The 20,732-nt window shown below is 44.1% G+C and overlaps 2 protein-coding genes across 2 annotated transcripts; one reads left to right on the top strand and one right to left on the bottom strand.

Annotated features, from left to right (window-relative positions):
• Nucleotides 1-11,884: 11,884 nt before the first annotated feature.
• On the top strand, nt 11,885-14,645 carry DCS_03724 (blue light receptor; the record flags this gene model as incomplete). The annotated part of the gene is made up of 2 exons (XM_040801038.1): nt 11,885-14,533; nt 14,586-14,645. 2 exons carry the CDS (start codon nt 11,885-11,887, stop codon nt 14,643-14,645), a joined length of 2,709 nt encoding a protein of 902 aa, XP_040656071.1.
• Nucleotides 14,646-15,902: 1,257 nt separating this feature from the next.
• Nucleotides 15,903-20,483, bottom strand: DCS_03723 (glycosyltransferase family 24 protein; the record flags this gene model as incomplete). The annotated part of the gene is made up of 4 exons (XM_040801037.1): nt 15,903-19,043; nt 19,098-19,917; nt 19,975-20,319; nt 20,386-20,483. The coding sequence occupies 4 exons, from the start codon at nt 20,481-20,483 to the stop codon at nt 15,903-15,905; spliced, it is 4,404 nt and encodes a 1,467-aa protein (XP_040656070.1).
• Nucleotides 20,484-20,732: the final 249 nt, after the last annotated feature.

The raw sequence follows: 20,732 nt of genomic DNA, 5'->3' as shown, positions 1-20,732 counted from the left end.
TACCCCAGCGGCGTATTACTGCTACGGCTATCTTTAACCGGTACTATACCGGTAGTAGAATAAGCTTAAGGCGCAGACTTTAGGCCATACGTTTACTAATTGCACTATAACAATTGTAACCGTAATCGATTTAAACGTCTAAGAAACGGGTAGAATTTATAAGCATTAGGATAAGGAACGGCAGCCTATCTAACTACGCCTTAATATCCTAAAATTACTTCCTTTAATGCTTAGTCCTCCTACTTTAGTCCTTATCTATACTGTCTTACCCCTATACGAGACTTAGCTTAGGGGCGCTTTGTTTTCCGAGAATTAGTCTAAGGATTCCTCCTATATATTCTCCCTCTTTGTATTTACCCAATAAATAGATAGATTTTATACCGGTTGCGCTACGGGCTGTATTTTGTAGTCCTTAATAAAGTACTGCTTGGATCCGTAGCGTAAATAAGCGCCCTCCTCCTTACGCGCGTTAATTATACTGCAGGGGACCTAAGTTATACGCTAGCTTAAAGACTACCCTAGGCTAGTCCTTATTCCTTAGGTTGCTAGGTAATAGCGCCCTATAGTTACTACGTTAATACCCGTTATCCGTATATTACTATTCTTATCCGTTGCGGGTTTTGTTAGGGCTATTGCATAGCCGTAGTAGTTCCGGTATTTCTCCTCTAAGCGGTACAATTTAATATCTACTGTAATACTACGGTAAATATTAACGGCCGCCTTATAACTATCTCGTAGGATATTGCGCTTAATACTACTATCCCGTATAGTCTTATTAAGTGCGTAATGCAGCTTAATAAGTTTAATTTCGTTGGGCTAATTTATTCCCCTAGCTAACGCTAGCTTTTGTTTAAAGCGTACGTAGAATAAGGTAAATGCCTTATTGCTTGCTTGCTTTAATTATTTAAGCTCGGTTTGCGCTATCTCTATCCGATAAGGGTTAGCAAAAACGGATTTAAGGTAAGCTAAGAATTATAACGGGTTGTACTAGTACGACGGCCCTACTTCGAAGAAGGCTATAACGCGAGACTAAATCTTAGGCGCTAAGTACTACTAGACAAATATCTACTGGTCCTTGTCGGTACCGATAAACTTACGGTCGGTAACTAGCTTGTAGGCTATAAGTATCTTCCAGGCTGTAAATGTAGTCTTATCTCTATCGTATAGTGCTCCTATTAGTATCGGTTTACGTCGGACTTAGGGAAGTATCGCTAGGCTATTAACAGTTAAGGGGGTCCGTACTAATCCCGACGTAGTACCGGGCTGCGCCTCCTGGAACGCTTAGTACTATATTACCGCAGCGATTTACTAGCATAACTGCTAGATTTCTGTAAACTAGTTGGGTAGTAGTTAACTGGCGGTAGTATTTTGTTCGCTAGGTAGTACGTTATTGTCCTATTGATCTATTGTTTAATAGTCTGCAGCCTATTACTTACCGTAACGAAGGGAGGTTTCTTAAATATTATAGAGTTACTAGTACTACTAGTATCTAGTGGTCGGAAATAGTTATTAAGAAACCTACGGAATACTAACTTAAGGTACTGGGCATTAGAGTACTTATACTCTAATGCCTGCTTAGTTATAGGATACGAGTTACGTACGGTAGTACGTGGCTCTATCCTAGGACGTAGCTCTATTAGGCAAAGCCTAATATTATAACAAGTAAGTACAATTCGTTAACTCAATATACTACTTATATATATAGTACAGTAGTAGTATATTAGTAAGTAGTAATACTACTACTAGGTATTATAAGTAGTCTTAAAAAAAAGGGGAATTACCTCTTGGAATAAAGGGGTAAAATAGGAAGGGTGCGCAGTGGAAGTTTAGTTGTACGGACTATCCAAAATGGATATCAATCGATGCTATTAGTAATAGCAGGAAGTATACCAGTTAGTAACTGGGCAGGGAATACAGATTTGAATAAGTTAAATAGTAGTGCCAAGGGACAATTCAGAAAAGAAAGACTGTGGTGTTTCTTGTACTTACTTACGCGCATGTATATGTGTTTACAGCATACGTCTTGTGTATGTTGTCTTATCCTAACTATTTAAGAGTATAGGAAAGGGAGGACCATTTTATACCTAAGAGGTAGTACCTTAATTAGTGCAATGTGTACGTATTGGAATTCTGTCTGATTCCATACAATGCATCTCCGAATAATCTGCTTGCATTTAATGCAGCTCCAAATACTCTGGTTGAGTTATACTGCTAGTTAGTTGCAACTAGTAGGGTTGATTAGTATTAGGGTTCGGTCGCAATAGTATAGTAGTATTATTATAGTAGTCGAGCGGGCCAGTAGTAGTACTACTAATAAGCAACTGCTAGTTGCAGTTAGGTAGGTCCTCTAGCGCAATAGTAGTACTATTGGCGGGTAACTACTAGTAGTAGTTAGGAGCGCGTTAATTAACGGCCCGATTAATAATCTTGCTTGGTCGACTAAGTACTACTTTGCACGTAACGTGCGATAGTAGTAAATTGGCTGGGCAGTAGTACTGCTATTAATTGTACTAAGTTGGAGCAAGGAGAATTTGTATAGTAAGTGCAATTTGTTAACTCAATATACTACCTGTACGTATAGTATAGTAGTAGTATATGGGCAAGCAGTAGTACTACTGCCCGGTGTTGCAAATAGCAATATATAGGATAGTATCCTATTTGGGTAGTCTTACTAGTATAAATACTAGTAATTTTAATACCCCCTCTATTTAGCTAGTAAGGATACTGCTAAATAGGAATCCTTTGAAGACCTAGTAGGCTAAGGTATCGTTGGAAGAGATTAGTAGTAAGGGCCTTAGTAAGACTGTTAGTAGGTATTGACTTAGTATCGAGATAGCTGATTTTAGCTAAGCCGCTTGTTGCTTCTTGCCGAATGTACCGAAACTTTAGTAAAGTGTATTTGGTACGAGAGTGCTAATTTAGGTTGTTGGCGTTGGAGATGGATCTATTATTATTGTACAGAAGTAGAATGGGTTTTTAAAGACTTTTACCTATTTCTGTAAACAGACTATCCAGCCATTTAAGTTCCCGAATTACTTCCAGTAGGGCATTGGATTCTGCCTCTATAGTTAAAAGAGCAATTGTACTTGCCCTTTTTGACTTCCAGTAGATTGGTCTACCTACTAGGGTAAAGAGGTACCTATAGGTAGACTTAGAGGAATCTAAGTTACCTATAAAGTCGCTGTCTGAAAATCCAAACAGGCTAGGTACTAGGGACTTAGACTAATAGTAAATAGCTAGGTCTATAGTTCCTTTTAGATATTAAAGAAGGTTCTTACCGGTTAATAGTTGGAGACTAGTAGCCTGATGCATATACCGAGATAGCTATTGGATTGCAAAGGCTATATCTAGTCGGGTTAATAGCATTAGGTATATTAGGGTCCTAACTATCTGTTAGTATACCAATTAATCGGTTATAGGTAAGGGAGGAAGAGGTATTGTTATAGCTTGTTTAAGTATACCTAGCTGTAATGGTATTGCTACTACCTTAGCCCCCTTTAGCCTAAATTGCAATAGTGCTTCTTCGATATACCCCTTTTGACTAAGGGTAATACCCTTAGTCGTTCGGCTAATCTGTACGCCTAAGAAGAACGCAGCCTACCTGCAATCTTTAATTAGGTAAACCTTATATAGTTTTTGTTTTAACTTATTAATATACATAAGGTTCGGCCCAATAAGCAAACAGTCGTTAATATGGCTAACTATATAGGTACTAGCAGTACTATTATAGTAGATAGCTGGATCGGATACAAGAGGTCGATATCCGTATTAATAGAGTAGTTTGGAAAGTATATCTTGCTACTCTCTAGGTCCTTGTTTAAGACTATAGAGTGCTTTCTTTAAAAGAATGCCTTATTTAACTACTGGGTTGTAGCCTAGCTTGGCTAGTTGCTTACCTATATTATTAGTCTTATTGAGACTAATAAATGCTTCTAGTCTATTAGGTATTTTAAGGAAATTAACTTTAGGTAGCTTACTATTAAGGAAAGTACTAATAAAGTCAATTTGTTTAATATACTAATTATTCTAGGCAGTAAGAGCTAGTAGTATCCTCTAGGTAGGAGGAATACTTATAGCTATAAAGGTCTTTAGGTAGTTAAGACCTTTAATCTGTATAAATCCTTTAGCTACTAAACGTACCTTGAATTTAATAGGATTGTTTTGCTGGTCCTTTTTGACTTATAGGATAAGACGGCTTTTAAGGAGTCGTCTACTAGTTAGTATTTCTTAAAGTAGGATAAAATGAAATACCCCTGCTAGGATAAGTTGCTGAAATTCAGAGAATATAGTACTTATCTACTAGTCTTTGTTGTCTGATTTAAGTACCTGCTTCCAGTTAGTAGGCTTACTACTAACTAGTAGTTGCTTTGCCTTAGCTTAGTAGCATAGGTTCTTAATCCAGCATACTAAGTTGAAATCCACTAAATTAGAATTATCTTCTAATTTAGGTTTATCTGGAAGAGAGGTATTTAGTAGATCCTCTGTTGGTTGGGCTAGGACCCCCTCTGTAGTACTAGTCCTAGTAGGACTAGTCGGTCCGTTGGCTTCTTGCAACCTACTAGTCCTAGTAGAACTAGTCGGTCCGTTGGCCTCTTGCAACCTGCTAGTCCTAGTAGGACTAGTCGGTCCGTTGGCCTCTTGCAACCTACTAGTCCTAGCAGGACTAGTCGGTCCATTGGCCAGTTGCAACCTACTAGTCCTAGTAGGACTAGTAGCCCCCTTTGTCTCCCTAGGTATTAGGGGACTGGAGTTGCTTTGCAAGATAGTAGTAGTTAAATCTACTATTTCAATTTCCCCCTCTAACTCTAGTCCTTTAACACTAGGACTTAGTAGTCGGGGAAGCCCTTGGGAGATAGGGCCAATACCTTCTAGGATTTTTAGGAAGGTAGTTTTTGTAACCGACCTCCTAGAAGGCATATACATAAGGTATGTTTTTAAACCTAGCGTGGCTAGTAGCCTTACTGGTTCTGTTCGGGATGCCAGTTTGGTACTTTAAATCCGTTTCTGATAAGGAATTAGGACTTTGCAATATGCACTAATAGCCTTATAGGCCGTAAGATTTAGTGGCATTTTTAGTCCCTGTAATTCCTGTTTCAGTAATTGGTAGGGACTCAAATCCCGGTTCGAAATTGCAGTATAGTTAATAAGATTAACTATAGTAGGAAGAACGGTAGACTAGAGGAAAAGTGGAAGGCCTACCTAGATTATTGTTGTATATAGTCGGTCTAGGATAACTCGTATGGACCGTTCGGTAAGTCCGTTCTGTTCGGGCGTATACGGGTAAGATATGTCGAATAGAATTCCTTTCTTACCCAACTAAGTCTAGAGCAATATGTTAATTTCTATACCCTCGTCGAAAAATAACTGTTTTGGGTAATAGTTATACTGTCGTTTAAGGCTTTTGAAGAGATTCCGAATAGCCTAGAGAATAGTTAATCCCTCCTTGTTGGGTAAGATCAATACCCAACGGAAGCGGGATTTTCGATTAATTAGTATAAGACCTACAGACTTACGATTATAGGATACTAATCGAATCCCAAATGTATTACCCGCAATTAAATCAAGAACGTAGTCTGGATCGTTAATGGGATCCCTAGACTAGCGTTTAGTAGATTTAGCCTAAATATAGGCAAGGCATTAGAAATCGGTAGCCTAAATAGACGAAAAGTCAGACAGCCTAGTAGTAATACTATTGGTCTTTTTTAAGAGTAGGAGACTAATGTACCCTAGTCGAATGTGCTAAATGCCCGCTTATTGCAATAGTCTTTGGTAAGACTGGTTGTTGGATTCCAAACAAGTAGTTGGAAGAACTTATTCCCTAAGACTAGCAGTTGGGACTACTAATTGGTCTGTTGCCTCTATAGGGATTGGGTCTTCTATAGGGTCTTTCTTAAAATAAAAAGGGGAATTACCTCTTGGAATAAAGGGGTAAAATAGGAAGGGTGCGCAGTGGAAGTTCAGTTGCACGGACTATCCAAAATGGATATCAATCGAGGCTGTTAGTAACAGCAGGAAGTGCACCAGTTAGTAACTGGGCAAGGAATACAGATTTGAACAAGTCAAATAGGAGTGCCAAGGGACAATTCAGAAAAGAAAGACTGTTGTGTTTCTGGTGCTTGCTTGCGCGCGTGCGTGTGTGTTTTCAGCGTGTGCATTATCCTAACTATCTAAGAGTGTAGGAAAGGGAGGACCATTTTATACCTGAGAGGTAGTACCTCAATCAGTGCAATGTGTACGTGTTGGAATTCTATCTGATTCCATACAATGCATCTCCGAACAATCTGCTTGCATTCAATGCAGCTCCAAATACTCTGGTTGAGTCATACTGCAAGTTGGTTGCAACTAGCAGGGTTGATCAGTATTAGGGTTCGGTCGCGACAGTACAGCAGCAGTACTGCAGTAGTCGAGCGGACCAGTAGTAGTACTACTGGCAAGCAACTGCTAGTTGCAGTTGGGTGGGTCCTCCCGCGCAACAGTAGTACTGTTGGCGGGCAACTACTAGTAGTAGTTGGGAGCGCGTCAATTGACGGCCCGATCAATGATCTTGCTTGGTCGACCAAGTACTACTTTGCACGTAACGTGCGACAGTAGTAAATTGGCTGGGCAGTAGTACTGCCATCAATTGTACCAAGTCGGAGTGAGGAGAATTTGCATAGCAAGTGCAATTCGTCAACTCGATATACTACCTGTACGTGCAGTACAGTGGTAGTATATGGGCAAGCAGTAGTACTGCTGCCCGGTGTTGCAAATGGCAACACATAGGATAGTATCCTATTTGGGTAGTCTTACTAGTATAAATACCAGTAATTTTAACAGTCTTTAAATAGGGTAGCCTTAGTAAGGTCCCTTAGTATAGCCGAACTGGCAGTTGGGCTAGGTACCGATCTGGGTACCGACCGAGGCACTGTGGAAGGTGCCGACCGAGGTACCGGTAAAGGTGCCGACCGAGGTACTAGTAAAGGTACCGACCGAGGCACCGGTAAAGGTGCCGACCGAGGTACCGGTGAAGGTACTAACCGAGGTACCGATAAAGGTACCGACCGAGGCACTAGGGAAGGTGCCGACCGAGGCACCGTTGAAGGTGCCGACCAATCCTCTGCTTCGGTAGCCTAGGGGGGGGTTGGGAGGGAATTTCGACTGTAATTCCGTAGCTACTGTAGTAGCTAGAGTGGGAAGTATCTAATTTCGTTAGATAGGGCGTTTGTTAACCTTACTGTTGTAGGAAGAAGCCGTATTTCTAGAAGTTAAGGAGTCCGTATAACTATCGATTTAAGTTATATAGATATTCCTTAATAAGTATTCCTCTAGACGTATAGTGGCGAATTCTACTAACAATACTAACCTCCAATTTCGGAATGTATAGTGCTTTTTGTAAAACAAGAGTACCGTAGACAGATAGATTGGTGCGAATTAGTACAGTAAATTCAGTATAGCCAATACCTTTGGGATAAATTGGGCTACCTCCTGTTATAATTGGTTTTGCTTGGGATTTTGCAATAGGTCGGAAAGTCGTAAACTTAAGCCGGTTGTTAACTAAATAACAGGTTAAGCTAGTATCGTAAAGTAGGCCCATTCGGTACGTATCGTTGTTATTAATACAATATATCATACTAATATTACCCAAATCGGGTAATAGTACTAATTCTTATTCGGAATTAGAGTCGGTATCTAATTCCTAACAGGAATCAGGTAACCCTATACAGCCAGTTAATAGGCTGTAGTTACCAGTTAGAAAACTAGTAGTACCTTTGTCTAGTGTATGGTTTTTGGTTCGATTGTATCGTTTGGGTCGGTTGGGTTAATTGGGTTAATTGGGTTGGTTAGGTCGGTTGTCGGATGATTTGGGTCGATTAGGTCGATTGGGTCGATTAGGTCGATTGGGTCGATTGGGTCGGTTGGGTTGACTAAGTCTAGTAGACCTATTGTCTAGTGTTTTGGGTAGTTGAGTTATCCTGTGACTGAATGCTTGGAAACTAGGACTATTAGGATTTTAATATTCTTCTAGTAAGTTAGTCTGAAGGTATTGCAGGTTAAGGGATACTGTATTAATCCCCAAGACAGTATTAGTTTGGAGATTATTGCGTTATATTACAGCCTATTGTAAGAAAATAGGACCAATAGTTATAAGGTATCGATTTGCCTAATCCAAAGGGTCAATACTTACTCCAGTAAGTTAAAGTCGAGTAAGGCAGCTGTTGAATTTTAAATTAAACGCCTTAAGTATTCCTTTATACCCTTTGAGTATAAGGTTGTAGTAGGAATTGTAGAGATTGCAACGTTGGGCTGCCTAGCCCTTTGAGTACTATTATTTTAGCGATAGATAGGCATTTGTTGGGTTGTAAATCTATGCAATTAATACTCGCGGGCCCTTAGAACAGCTATCCCGAAGTAGTATGAGCAGGGAGCATTAATTGTAATATAAGTAACTAATAGTAATTAATAGGTTTTTCAGAAATTCCTCCAGGCAAAGGGAACTAAGTTGGATGGAAAGTAATTATTCCTATAAGTTAAAGTTCTTAGTATCTTTAAGCTTAGCATACTCTGGGAATAAGAATACCTTCTTGGATAGCTTAATATTAGAGCTTAAATTAGTTACTTTAGTAGTAGTAGTACTACTACTGTATATTGGGATTCCTTGGATAGGTATATGTTCGGGCTCTATTTTGTTAAGGCGTTTTTGAATTAGTATAATGGTATTGTTTAATTGTTCCGTAAGTTAGTTAAACCGATTGGAAAGATTATTATACTATAGTTGTTGCCTTTAAATAATTGCCTTAAGTTCCGATATGATAGGTATTTTGGTAGCCTGACCTTCCTTGGTGGAATCTATTTTGAAAATACAGATACAATTTAGTTAGTAACTAGATTTTCGGTTTACCTTTATACTAGTAGTACTAGTAGTTGCAATAAGTAGTACTTATTGTATTGGCAGCTGGATACTGTAGTTGAATTGATTTCCTGGAATTGCCGTAAGTAGTACTTACAGCAGAAGTGCGTTAGGAAGTACAATAAGTAGTACTTGTTGTAGTATTGGCAGCTGGGTCGATTGTTCCGGGGGATTTTGGTATAGTCCTTCCGGGCTTATAACCTCTTAAAAAAAAGGGGAATTACCTCTTGGAATAAAGGGGTAAAATAGGAAGGGTGCGCAGTGGAAGTTCAGTTGCACGGACTATCCAAAATGGATATCAATCGATGCTGTTAGTAACAGCAGGAAGTACACCAGTTAGTAACTAGGCAGGGAATACAGATTTAAACAAGTCAAATAGTAGTGCCAAGGGACAATTCAGAAAAGAAAGACTGTTGTATTTCTTGTACTTGCTTGCGCGCGTGCATATATATTCATAGCGTACGTCTTGTGTATATTGTCTTATCCTAACTATCTAAGAGTGTAGGAAAGGGAGGACCATTTTATACCTGAGAGGTAGTACCTTAATTAGTGCAATATGTACGTATTGGAATTCTGTCTAATTCCATACAATGCATCTCCGAACAATCTGCTTGTATTTAATGCAGCTCTAAATACTCTGGTTAAGTTATACTGCCAGTTGGTTGCAACTAGCAGGGTTAATTAGTATTAGGGTTCGGTCGCGACAGTACAGCAGCATTATTGCAGTAGTCGAGCGGGCTAGTAGTAGTACTACTGACAAGCAACTGCTAGTTGCAGTTGGGTGGGTCCTCTAGCGCAACAGTAGTACTATTGGCGGGCAACTACTAGTAGTAGTTGGGAGCGCGTTAATTGACGGCCCGATTAATAATCTTGCTTGGTCGACCAAGTACCACTTTGCACGTAACGTGCGACAGTAGTAAATTAGCTAGGCAGTAGTACTGCTATCAATTGTACTAAGTCGGAGCGAGGAGAATTTGCATAGCAAGTGCAATTTGTCAACTCGATATACTACCTGTACGTACAGTACAGTGGTAGTATATGGGCAAGCAGTAGTACTGCTGCCCGGTATTGCAAATGGCAATACATAGGATAGTATCCTATTTGGGTAGTCTTACTAGTATAAATACCAGTAATTTTAACAAGTAGCAATATATATAGGATAGTATCCTATTTAGGTAGTCTTACTAGTATAAATACTAGTAATTTTAACAATATCTATTTTAGGTAGTTCGTATAATTATACTTTTACTATATACCCTTTCTATTTTACCCCTTTATTTTAAGAGGTATTTCCCCTTTTATTTTAAGAACTACTTATAGCTATAATATATTAGCTAGTAGTAGTACTACTACTACGTACTATAAGTAGTAATATATATAGAATAGTATCTTATTTAGGTAGTCTTACTAGTATAAATAAATACTTTTAATACCAACTATTAAATAACTATATTATAGAGTTACTAGGTAGCTACTCTAGGAATCTTAATAATATTTATTAAAAGACTTAAAGAAGGGAAAACTACTTCTCGATCAGGGCTTTTAGGTTATATATACTTCTAAGTAGGTTATAAGGCTAGGCGCCCGAGTAATGCTCGGGTAAATAGGAAGGCAGGGTAGCCCTAGGAGTAAGGTATACCCTAGCTATAAAGGGAGTATAAGTACGGAAGCTTAAAAGGGATTAAGCTTTAGTCTTAAATACTACTCGATTTCTAAAAGAAGGCTTACCTACTTACCTAATTGTCTTCGAACTAGCCCGCCTATTATATAGGTCCGTTAGCTCCCTTTATCTTATATCTTATATTAGGCTAAGCCTAATACTATAACAAACTAACTAAAATTACAATACTATTTAGACTTAGATTAGGCTCTACTACTAATTATTATAGTAATTTAAAAGAATAAGTACTCTACTATAAGTAAGTTTTTATAAAAGGAAACTCTACTATTAAAGAGCTTATTCTTTTTAGGAAGGTATAAGGAATATACCTCTATAATATAAGGAAAGCTTAGCTATATCTAAGCTTTCCTAATTCTATACTTTGTATAGCACGACTAGCTAGTGTATGCTCTGTCTTAAGTACTATACCCTACTTAATATGCTTAGTTCGTTTCTTATCCTTGCACCTTGCCTTATAAGTAGGATATAAGAGGTATAAATTACTTAATCTTAAGTTAAATAAATTAAATAGTAATGTATTTAACCTATTTATTATACAAAGCCAAAGGACTGTAGGCACTTTCCAGGCTACTACAAACCAAGGCATATTGTGTTAACACTGCAGTTATTGTAGTACATATAGTATAATTAATACCCGTGTGCCTACTCGCTCTCGGAACAGTAATGATCAGGGTATTATCAGGCGTTACCCAACTTTGTCCTTAACTGCTACTCCGTACAGTAAGCGTATATTGAGTACGTTAAATACCGTCCCAAGCAGGAATTCTCAGGTCCGTCGACAAATGCATCCTCACAGTGAGACCAACAGCAATTACATCCAAATCGATATCCTTCATTCGCTCTCATCTGTCCTCGCCAGACGCGCCGCCTCTTAGAAAGCAGAATTTGTCAAGCCATCAGCTATCGCTGCACTTTCGTGCAGAATCCAGGAGAAAACTCTCTGCTACGCCTAGCTCAAAAAGTTGTGCCTGTAGCAGCGGTATTAAAATCAACGAAGCTTCTCAAGCGACATCGGCATTAAGCAAATTTCGTTTCGTGTCGTCACTTCTAGAACCCGATGACGGCGACCTGCACAAATATCATCTTGCCATATACAAGCCAATTCCAGCGTTCAAGGCTGAGCCTCGCCTTGCTATGTTCATACCCCTATATGCTTGTTTCCCATAATACGTCAGCATCATTGTACCAAGGCCTGGATTATTGATATACCGAAGCTGTCCAGTCTCACCATAGCATTCACAGCCTCTTAGCCTTTTTCTCTTATCTTTTGGCCTCTCAGACATCTGAAATTTGTAACCCACACAGATGGTACGGCAATGGACTCCTTCTATCCTCACCAACCCCCCCCCCAAGAGTCGCAGCGTCAGCATCTTGGCCAGCAACAGCAACAGCAGCAACAGCAGCAACAACAACAACATGCCATGGCGGGCGATGTCAACATGTCCGACCACCTCTCCCTTCCGCCACGGCCTCTCATGTCGCAGGTGATACATAATCAGTCGATGATGGCATCGGGCTCGTTCAATGACATTATCAGCCGCGAGCACAACGATCGGAGGAGAAGCGTGCCGCACACGTACGGGAATTATGCTCAACAAACGGAGAGTTCGAGACGCATGCCCTCCATTGGCGGCATGATGACATTCGGAGCAGACAATGCCGAACTTGGGACATACCAGTTTACCCAACAGCCAATGAATACCGGAGATCAGATGGGCAGCTACATGACCGACCCCGCCGAATACCAGGCCATCTCCCCAGATTTGATGGGCAGCATGATTCCCGCTTCATTCGCCAATATGGATATGGGTTCAATCGCCAATGAACATCCATCCATGAATATCTTCTCCGCGGACACCGCGGCTGGCTCCAGACCTGGTCTCATGAATAACGAGTTTCAAATGGACCAGATAAATGCCATTGGTACAGATTTTTCAATGGTCATAAATGCCGGCAGCGGAACAGCGACAGGTTCAACGCAGGATGATAGCCAGGAGACATCAGGCGCGATTATTCACCCTGACGATAACATGATGAACAACAAAGTATCACGGTTCAACTCTGTTGGATCTAGGAGAGGCGTCCCCATCAACGCAAACACTTTCGGTCCGAACTCAACCAGTTTAAACCAGAACCTGACATCGGCGCACTTGCGCCACCCCCCCCTAGTCAACCCTGTGGTCTCTCCAAAGAAAGGGAACACATCTGATTGCATTGACCAGCAAGGCTCCCCTGATGCGTTAACCCCTACCACAGCGGCCCCCTCTCGCGAACCCAAAGAGAAGTCTATTTACTCCAAGAGTGGTTTTGACATGCTCAAGGCACTCTGGTTGGTTGCCACGCGAAAAGAGCCTAAAATCCATCTGGGAGCTGTTGACATGTCATGTGCTTTCGTTGTCTGCGACGTTGCGATGAATGACTGCCCAATCATTTACGTGTCAGATAATTTCCAAAACCTCACGGGTTACAGTCGCCACGAGATTGTTGGCCAAAACTGCCGCTTCTTGCAAGCCCCCGATGGCAAAGTCGAAGCTGGATCGAGGAGAGAGTTTGTCGATAATGGTGCTGTGCACAATTTAAAGAAGATGATTCAGGAACGACGTGAGGTACAACAGAGCCTCATCAACTACCGAAAAGGAGGCAAGCCGTTCCTAAACCTCTTGACCATGATCCCTATCCCATGGGACACAGATGAGATCAGGTTCTTCATCGGGTTCCAGATCGATCTTGTCGAATGCCCAGATGCCATTTCCGGCCAGGAGCTAGGTGGTGTCATGGTCAACTACAAGCACAGTGACATCGGTCAGTATGTCTGGACACCGCCTCCTGCCAGACAGTGGGAACCCGAAAATGGTCAGACACTGGGAGTGGATGACGTCTCAACACTCCTGCAGCAGTTCAATCCCAAGGGTATCGTATCGGATTGGCACAAGCAATCCTGGGACAAAATGTTGCTGGAAAATACAGACGACGTCGTTCACGTGTTGTCTTTGAAGGGCCTATTCCTGTACCTGTCCCCATCCTGCAAGCGAGTCCTCGAGTATGACGCTGCCGATCTTGTCGGAAACTCGCTCTCGTCAGTCTGCCACCCCTCCGACATCGTACCCGTTACCCGCGAACTGAAGGATGCTACGACGGGAAACCAGGTGAACATTGTCTTCAGAATACGTCGGAAGCAGAGTGGTTATACATGGTTTGAAAGCCACGGTTCCATCTTCGTCGAGCAGGGCAAAGGCCGCAAGTGCATCATCTTGGTTGGGCGGAAGCGACCCGTTTTTGTTCTAGGTCGCCAGAACCTGGAGGCAAATGGCGGCATAGGAGATAGCGAGGTTTGGGCCAAGCTATCAACGTCTGGCATGCTCCTTTTTGTTTCATCCAACATCAGGTCACTTCTCGACCTCCAGCCAGAGTCAATGATAGGCGCAAGCATTCAGGATTTAATGCGTAAAGAGTCCCGGCCAGAGTTTGGCCGGGCCATCGAGAAAGCGAGAAGGGGCCGGATTGTGGCTTGCAAACACGAAGTCCAGAATCGTCGCGGCCAAGAACTGCATGCGCAAACGATACTCTATCCGGGAGATGCTGCCGAAGGCCAGAAGCCCTCGTTCTTACTGGCCCAAATCAAACTCCAGAAGGCATCTTCTCGCGGCATTGCCCAGGCTAGCATGGGGGGAAGTGGCAAGTCAGTATCTGCAACTCCTGGCCATGTTGCGCATGCACAAGCAAGTCAGCAGCAGGCTTGCGGCCTCATTGATGAGCCTGCTGTAGTAAGTTTGATTCCAGAGACGCTAGATGCGGCTCTTGCATCGGATGACAACATATTTGATGAGCTTCGCACAACGAAATGCTCGAGTTGGCAATTTGAGTTGAGGCAGATGGAAAAAGTGAACAGGATTCTTGCGGAAGAGCTCAACGGGCTGCTTTCCAACAAGAAGAAGAGGAAGCGGAGAAAGGGCGTGGGGAATATTGTGAGAGATTGTGCCAACTGTCACACAAGACACACCCCTGAATGGCGAAGAGGTCCTAGCGGCCAGCGAGATCTTTGCAACAGTTGTGGCCTTCGGTGGGCCAAACAGGTAGGAGAACGTCACGGTCCTCACTTCAATCAGTTGGATCGGAACAAGTAGGCTGACTGCGCGAGCTCCACTAGACCGGTCGAGTTTCTCCTCGCAACTCCCCACGGGATGACCATAATGGCAATGGCGACTCACAGAATAGGAGACCCCAATCACCCGTTCACTCCACTCCCCTGCACGAGGAAACATCGTCTCAAACGACGAATCCACATCCTGCCCACAGCACTGACATGCCTCTGCTCTAATTGAAAACAACAACGGCGGTATCGATTCAGCGCAGTTCTTTCTCACCATTTTTGCCGTGTTGCCACGTCAGATCAGAGTGCCTGTCCGCGAAAGGCCCAATACTCCAGCACTTGATATTGAGATGTCCCCCAAGGGTCCCTGCAACACCCCTGCAAAAGCGGTCATCATGCGATGTTCCAGAATATGACAATGAAATTCCTGGCCATTTTCGGGTTTCCACTGTCTGGCTGGAGGGGGTGTCCAGATCACGCTAGTTTCATCTTTCAGAATTGACCTCCATTTCTACAGTACTCACTCACATCTCCCGGAACCAGACAATGACCTATATACATATTAGCGATGTTGTGGTTTAGGTTATGGCTAAGTCAGGTTCATGCGCTGTGAGAAGTCACACTGATTTACGAATTTTCGTTCTATATGACATTAGCGGTAGCGAAAAGTTTTTGCGCATCTCCATTTTATGACGTTCCAGGCTGCCTCCTGGACCTTGGGAGGATTCTTCGACGACCTTGCGATATGGTCTGGGTGACCGCTCAACTAGACTGGCATGCATTTGAAGGCTAGTCGTCGACCCGTGGTACCCTGCCTGATTACATCACTGCGACGCGGTTGGTCAAGCTGTCTGGAAATGTGCTCCCTCCTTCTGAAGCAAAAATTGCAGGTGGCCACATTCCTTTGGATCCATTCACTGTTGCATCTGGATCAGATAACCGCTACAAATGGCGTGGAGCCTTGCTGTGATGATGAATGTGGAGTTTGAATATTGAGTTCAAGAATGGAGTTGATTTTTTTCGATAGTCACAATTTGCACGCTTTTCTCACTCACTATTGGTCACGACTCACATGAGATGCTCACAGCAACAGCACGAGACCGGAGAATTGGACTGTATTTAGGTGATTGTGCCTCCACCGTGTGGTTCGGTTCATGTGCAGTCCGTCAACGCCTTGGAGCGTTGAAGAGCTAGGCGCTCGTCTATTGAGTCTAATACGTAACATACAGATTAAGCCAGGCCCCTCAAAGTTCATCCATATTGTGTGCGTCGTCGCGGGCATCCCCCTCTTCCGAAGTTTGGCTCTTGATGTCAGCCTCAAGTTGGGTGGCGCTACTTGCAGTCAGATGATCAGTCTTCCCTTTGTTCTTCTGCTCTCGTCTCCGCATATCTAGAGCTGCAATCTCATCATCGTAGACGGTCCACTCCGGTACCTGACGCTTCGCGCGGTCAAGCTTGGGCTCCTTAGTCTGCGGGTTGTTGCAGAGGTCAATGGTGCGAGCATTTTCAAGGCTCTCATCGCTACACCAAGTTTCGCACCATAACCACTCTTGTGGTAAGCTGTGGATGGGAATCTGGAACTGCATGTGGTTCGGAAGGTCCTGATCCAGATTTGACAGACTGCCCGGGTCAGCAGAAAGCGCGTGGTACTGCTGGCGTAATCTGTCGCCCGCGGCCAGCTCGCGAAAGCGATGCAAGTCCACGACGTAGAGGGCTGAGATATGGTAGGGTCTTCCGCGTAGGTATCGTGCCCAGTAACCTTGCTTCCAGAAACGGAAGCCTTCCATCTCCGTCCGCGAGTCGCACATAGGCGTAAAACCATACGGTGCGCCCTCAAGATCCAGAGTAACAAGGTCCATCATGTCCGTCCGCACAATCTGATCCGCGTCGACAAAGATGACCTTGTCAAGAGACAGGGGAAAGAGCACATCAAGAAATAAGATTTTGTATCCCCAAATCTCTCGCTGCTTCTCCTTTTGCTGCCGTAGCCAATGGGGCCACTTGTACGTCACCATCTCATACTTGAAGCCATATTCTTTCGCCAGATGTGGTATCAGTTCTTTGAACGACGGCGACAGAAACTGTTCAATGAACCAGAACTTCACGCTGCGGTTGGTGTTTCGCATTACGGACACCATCATTATATTGAGCATCCGCTCATATAGATGTCCGCTTGCGACAGAGAAAATGTTGATCTCGCTGTGTTCCTGGCCAGATAGTGCGCTTCTCTTGCTGTTTCCGAACAATCCCTCCGCAAACTTGAGGCCTTTGGAAACAAAGCTGTCTGGTGAATTATCGTTTTTTTCGAGGACATCTTCATGCTCCATGCCCGGCCGCCTTTTAAGTCGTGGGTACAGAGTTTTCCCTTGAAAGTCCATAAGTGCCAGCTCGGTTCCTTCATCGCCAGGCACTGCTCCCCACCCCTGAGCACCAATGCTCTCAATAGTGTATATATCTACCGTTCTACCTTCCTTAAGCTGGATGTTGTAGAACCCAGGGTTAGCTTTGAACTGGAAGAAGCCAAGGTTCGACATGACGATTGTGTCAGTTAGAAGTGGGTCTTTCTCTGTAGCTAACACCAGCTGAGCACCTCTAGGAGGAGTCCCCTGTCCTTCTCGTGAATGACCTTCGATGAGAATATTTTGGAGCTCATAAGTGGCCTCAACGTCGTTCTCGATGGAGCTCAGCTTTATGTTGTCCAAGTCATGCACGGAGACTTTCGGTGCCACGAGCCAGGCCGGGGGGACGTCCATGGCTGTGGTCAGCAAGGCCTCTAACGGAAGCCCCTTAAACGTTGCTCTGTGTTCGGCAACTTTGCCCCTCTCGTCAAAAAATGGCTTTGACTCCATGACATATCTGAAGAACCTCTTGACAGGGAGCTCAGTGATATGCCCTTGGGGGTTCAACAAGATCTTGACGTAAACACCTTCTAGCTCCGATAAGACACGAATGATAGGACCCCACCTTTGCCCCTTTTCGCTGACAGGATCCAGCAGGCACACAAGGTGAATGTTTGCAGTTTCTGAGTTTCCCAACTCGATCCCAGAGTGCAAGGAGCTCCAAGAACTGTACATGGTAGAGCGGGTAGCAGATGCTGAATCAAAAATGCCGTCGGGGAGGTCAGAAATTGTAGAAAGAGCCGTCATAGACGTGAGTTTGGCAGCTGAGATAGCATCAGATAGTTTGTCGGTTAAACCCATGTTAGAAATTGCCGTGTAGACTGGCATGATTCGATGACGTTGTTCGAATTCCAGCAACTGTTGGAAGTTCTCTGCCGTGAATAATGCACCCGATGCAATTGGTCCGACAATGCGGCCGTTAACCAATATCGTTTTCGTCCCCGATCCAATTTTAGACACGGCAAGGAATGCCGACAGCGCTGCAGAGTGGTCTTCCTGACTAACGTGGCCTTTTCCTGCTGCAACGATTTCCCGTAGTGCTTCTTCCTCGGCGCTTATCAGCAACTCTGTTGCCGACCTCAGGGCGGCGTTTATCTGCGAGGCTGTTGAAGGATCTTGGGGGTTATGGGCAAGTTCCAGATGTATGCCAGGATTATTTCTCTTGAACTCCAGAGCCATCAAAGCCAGCTCTAGCCCATCACTGGTCTCCAAGTCGGAAAAAACGGTCACCACAGCCCAATTCTCCATGGTCAACTCCGAGGACGGTGGCAGTGCTGCAAACTGGCTGAACAAGCCGGCATGGTCATTGTATATCTTGCCGACATCTAGCATCCGCAGTGCCTTGTCATTCTCCAGTACGATGTACTTGTTGCGCGTGGCTGTCGCTCCATCAAGGAACACTCCTGCAACCCATGTATCTTCGTCCAGAACCCCTTCGAAGATTCTTTTCTGTATAGCCTGGAGGTCTTCGCCAATCTTCACACTCATCGACTGCATCCAGTTTTCGTCTCGAGGAGTCACTATACCATTGATAAAGAGAGGGCGGGTTGGCGTGTCCGCATCTAATCTTTCTACCCAACGAGCGGCCAGTTTTGTCCGTTCGGCATAAGATTCAGCCTTAAGAAGCTCCGCAAGTGATAATGGTTTGGTCTTGGAAAGCGACTCCTGAGCCGCCACCACATTGTGCAGGACCGTCGCGTCTGCGTCAGTGCTGTCTTTTCCACGCCACTGTTCAATGCAATTTATGACAGCATGTGGACCGTAGAGTTCGTTCAAATAATATAGTACTTTGGCGCGGGAGGTAGCTCCAGGGGCTGGTGTTAGAGGCACAAGACCGAATCGAATTGGTATTCCTCGCTCCACTATGGGAACGATCTGGGACACGAACGCCAAGTCCTCGGCATTTGTGAAGTCTGAGGGGACAACAATATTGAAAACATCTCGGCCAATCGGCGGCATCTGACCCGGGTATGTGCGTTGTAGAAGCTGCTCAGGCTATTAGTGAGCTCTCTCTTTTCTCCAAGGGGGTTGTTCACGTACCGAGATTAGAGTTTTTGGATATTGCTTGTAACGGACATCATTTTCGAGATCGTTGAGCCATAATATGACTCTTCCATCCTCGGGTCGGTCAGTCCAATCATATCTCTGTACTTCAACTCCTCCCTGGACCGAGGAAACGGCTTGCCCAAGAAGGGTCACAGCTTGACTCCCATCGAGGCCGAGCTCCTTAATGCCACTAATGAGGTTCCTCTCGCGACGGAGCAACTCTATTAAAGAAAATGGTTCAATTTGTCGATCGATAAGTTGAACGCCATTCAACCACAAGACATTGGTGCCCTGCATCATCAGACCCAGGTTTTCCTCATACTCATTGGCGAACTCTTTGGAGACATTCTGTGCGGCGATAGATGCGGCGAACCTTGGAAAGTCTTGGGTAAGCTTAAGCAGGGTGTCAAATGGGTCATTGCTCCCCCGGATGAACGAAGCCGTCTTCATGCCGAGTGTCGACAGTTCCGTTGTAGACAGCGGTCGAAGTTCAGCAGCTTCCTCGAAATCACTAAACACTTTCTCAGACCCCAAATTCCCTTGCGCTGAATCACTCCCGGTTTCCCGGTCATCGATCACGATATAATCTGTCCTTTTCAATGTCAGCTCGACCCCATATCCGCTGACAGGCAGAGGTTGGGAGTTATTGGCCATACTGCGGCGGTAGCGCACGCGGTATGTTAATGCCGATGCACGAGCCGCCTTGGAAAGAATGTTATGGAATTCCGCAAAGGTTGGAGAGGTAGGATCCGTGAACAAGACTGCTTCCTTGCCATTTCCTAGCGCGCGATCAAATGGTAGAGCTTTGACCTGGCTGCGCAAACGGTCAGACACATATTTGAAACACGATGAATGATTTCTGCATGCATACGAGTTGAATAGGCCCTCTTGAGCAACAGTATCCATGGTTGGGGTACAATATTGCTTCCCTTCGAACAAGATCCAATCTTGACAACTCAGGTCCTGAACGACTGGTTCAACCGCTGTAGAGTAGTATTGATAATGGGCTTCAATTCTAGGCGCAGCTGACCGCAAGGCCAAAGCAAATTTAAACGTGGATAGAGCCTCGGGATTGGTTATATGGCCGTCTAACTGAAGCACGTCGACGAATGCGTTGTACAAGTCAGCATCGGTTGTCAATGAACCAAAGTGGTTGTTCGCGATTCGGTCGAGCAGGGGGAAATAAGCAGTCGAATTTTCTCCAGCTGCAGTTTCACTGTCCCAAAGTTAAAAAAAATGCACGAGCTCATCGCGGTGAAGAGCACCATTTTTGATTCCTTACAGAAGTTCAAGAAGGTACGGCGCATCCATGAAGGCGGCTCTCATGCCAACGTTGACAGATGGAGAGGCTGAGACCTGCAACGATGCGGCGAGGGCCATTGAGAGGCCCCATGGCAGGGTTGAAAGGCATTTCATGACTGACACACACGAGGCGTTCGCGAGTTGACTATGGTTAAGTGCCAGGGCGAGCAAATGAGGAGGACCGGTAGGACTTTGACAAACCAAGAGCTGAGCGAAATCAAGGCAATCGGAGAGGCAATCGTACAGCTAGCTATTCGACGATTTCGAGCTCGATGCCCTGACCAAATTCACGCCCCGTTTCCGTGGACAGATCCAGGTCGAATATCT

Source organism: Drechmeria coniospora, chromosome 02, assembly GCF_001625195.1.
Source record: "Drechmeria coniospora strain ARSEF 6962 chromosome 02, whole genome shotgun sequence".
Classification (NCBI taxonomy): domain Eukaryota; kingdom Fungi; phylum Ascomycota; class Sordariomycetes; order Hypocreales; family Ophiocordycipitaceae; genus Drechmeria; species Drechmeria coniospora.
This window is presented reverse-complemented; position numbering and strand designations above follow the sequence as displayed.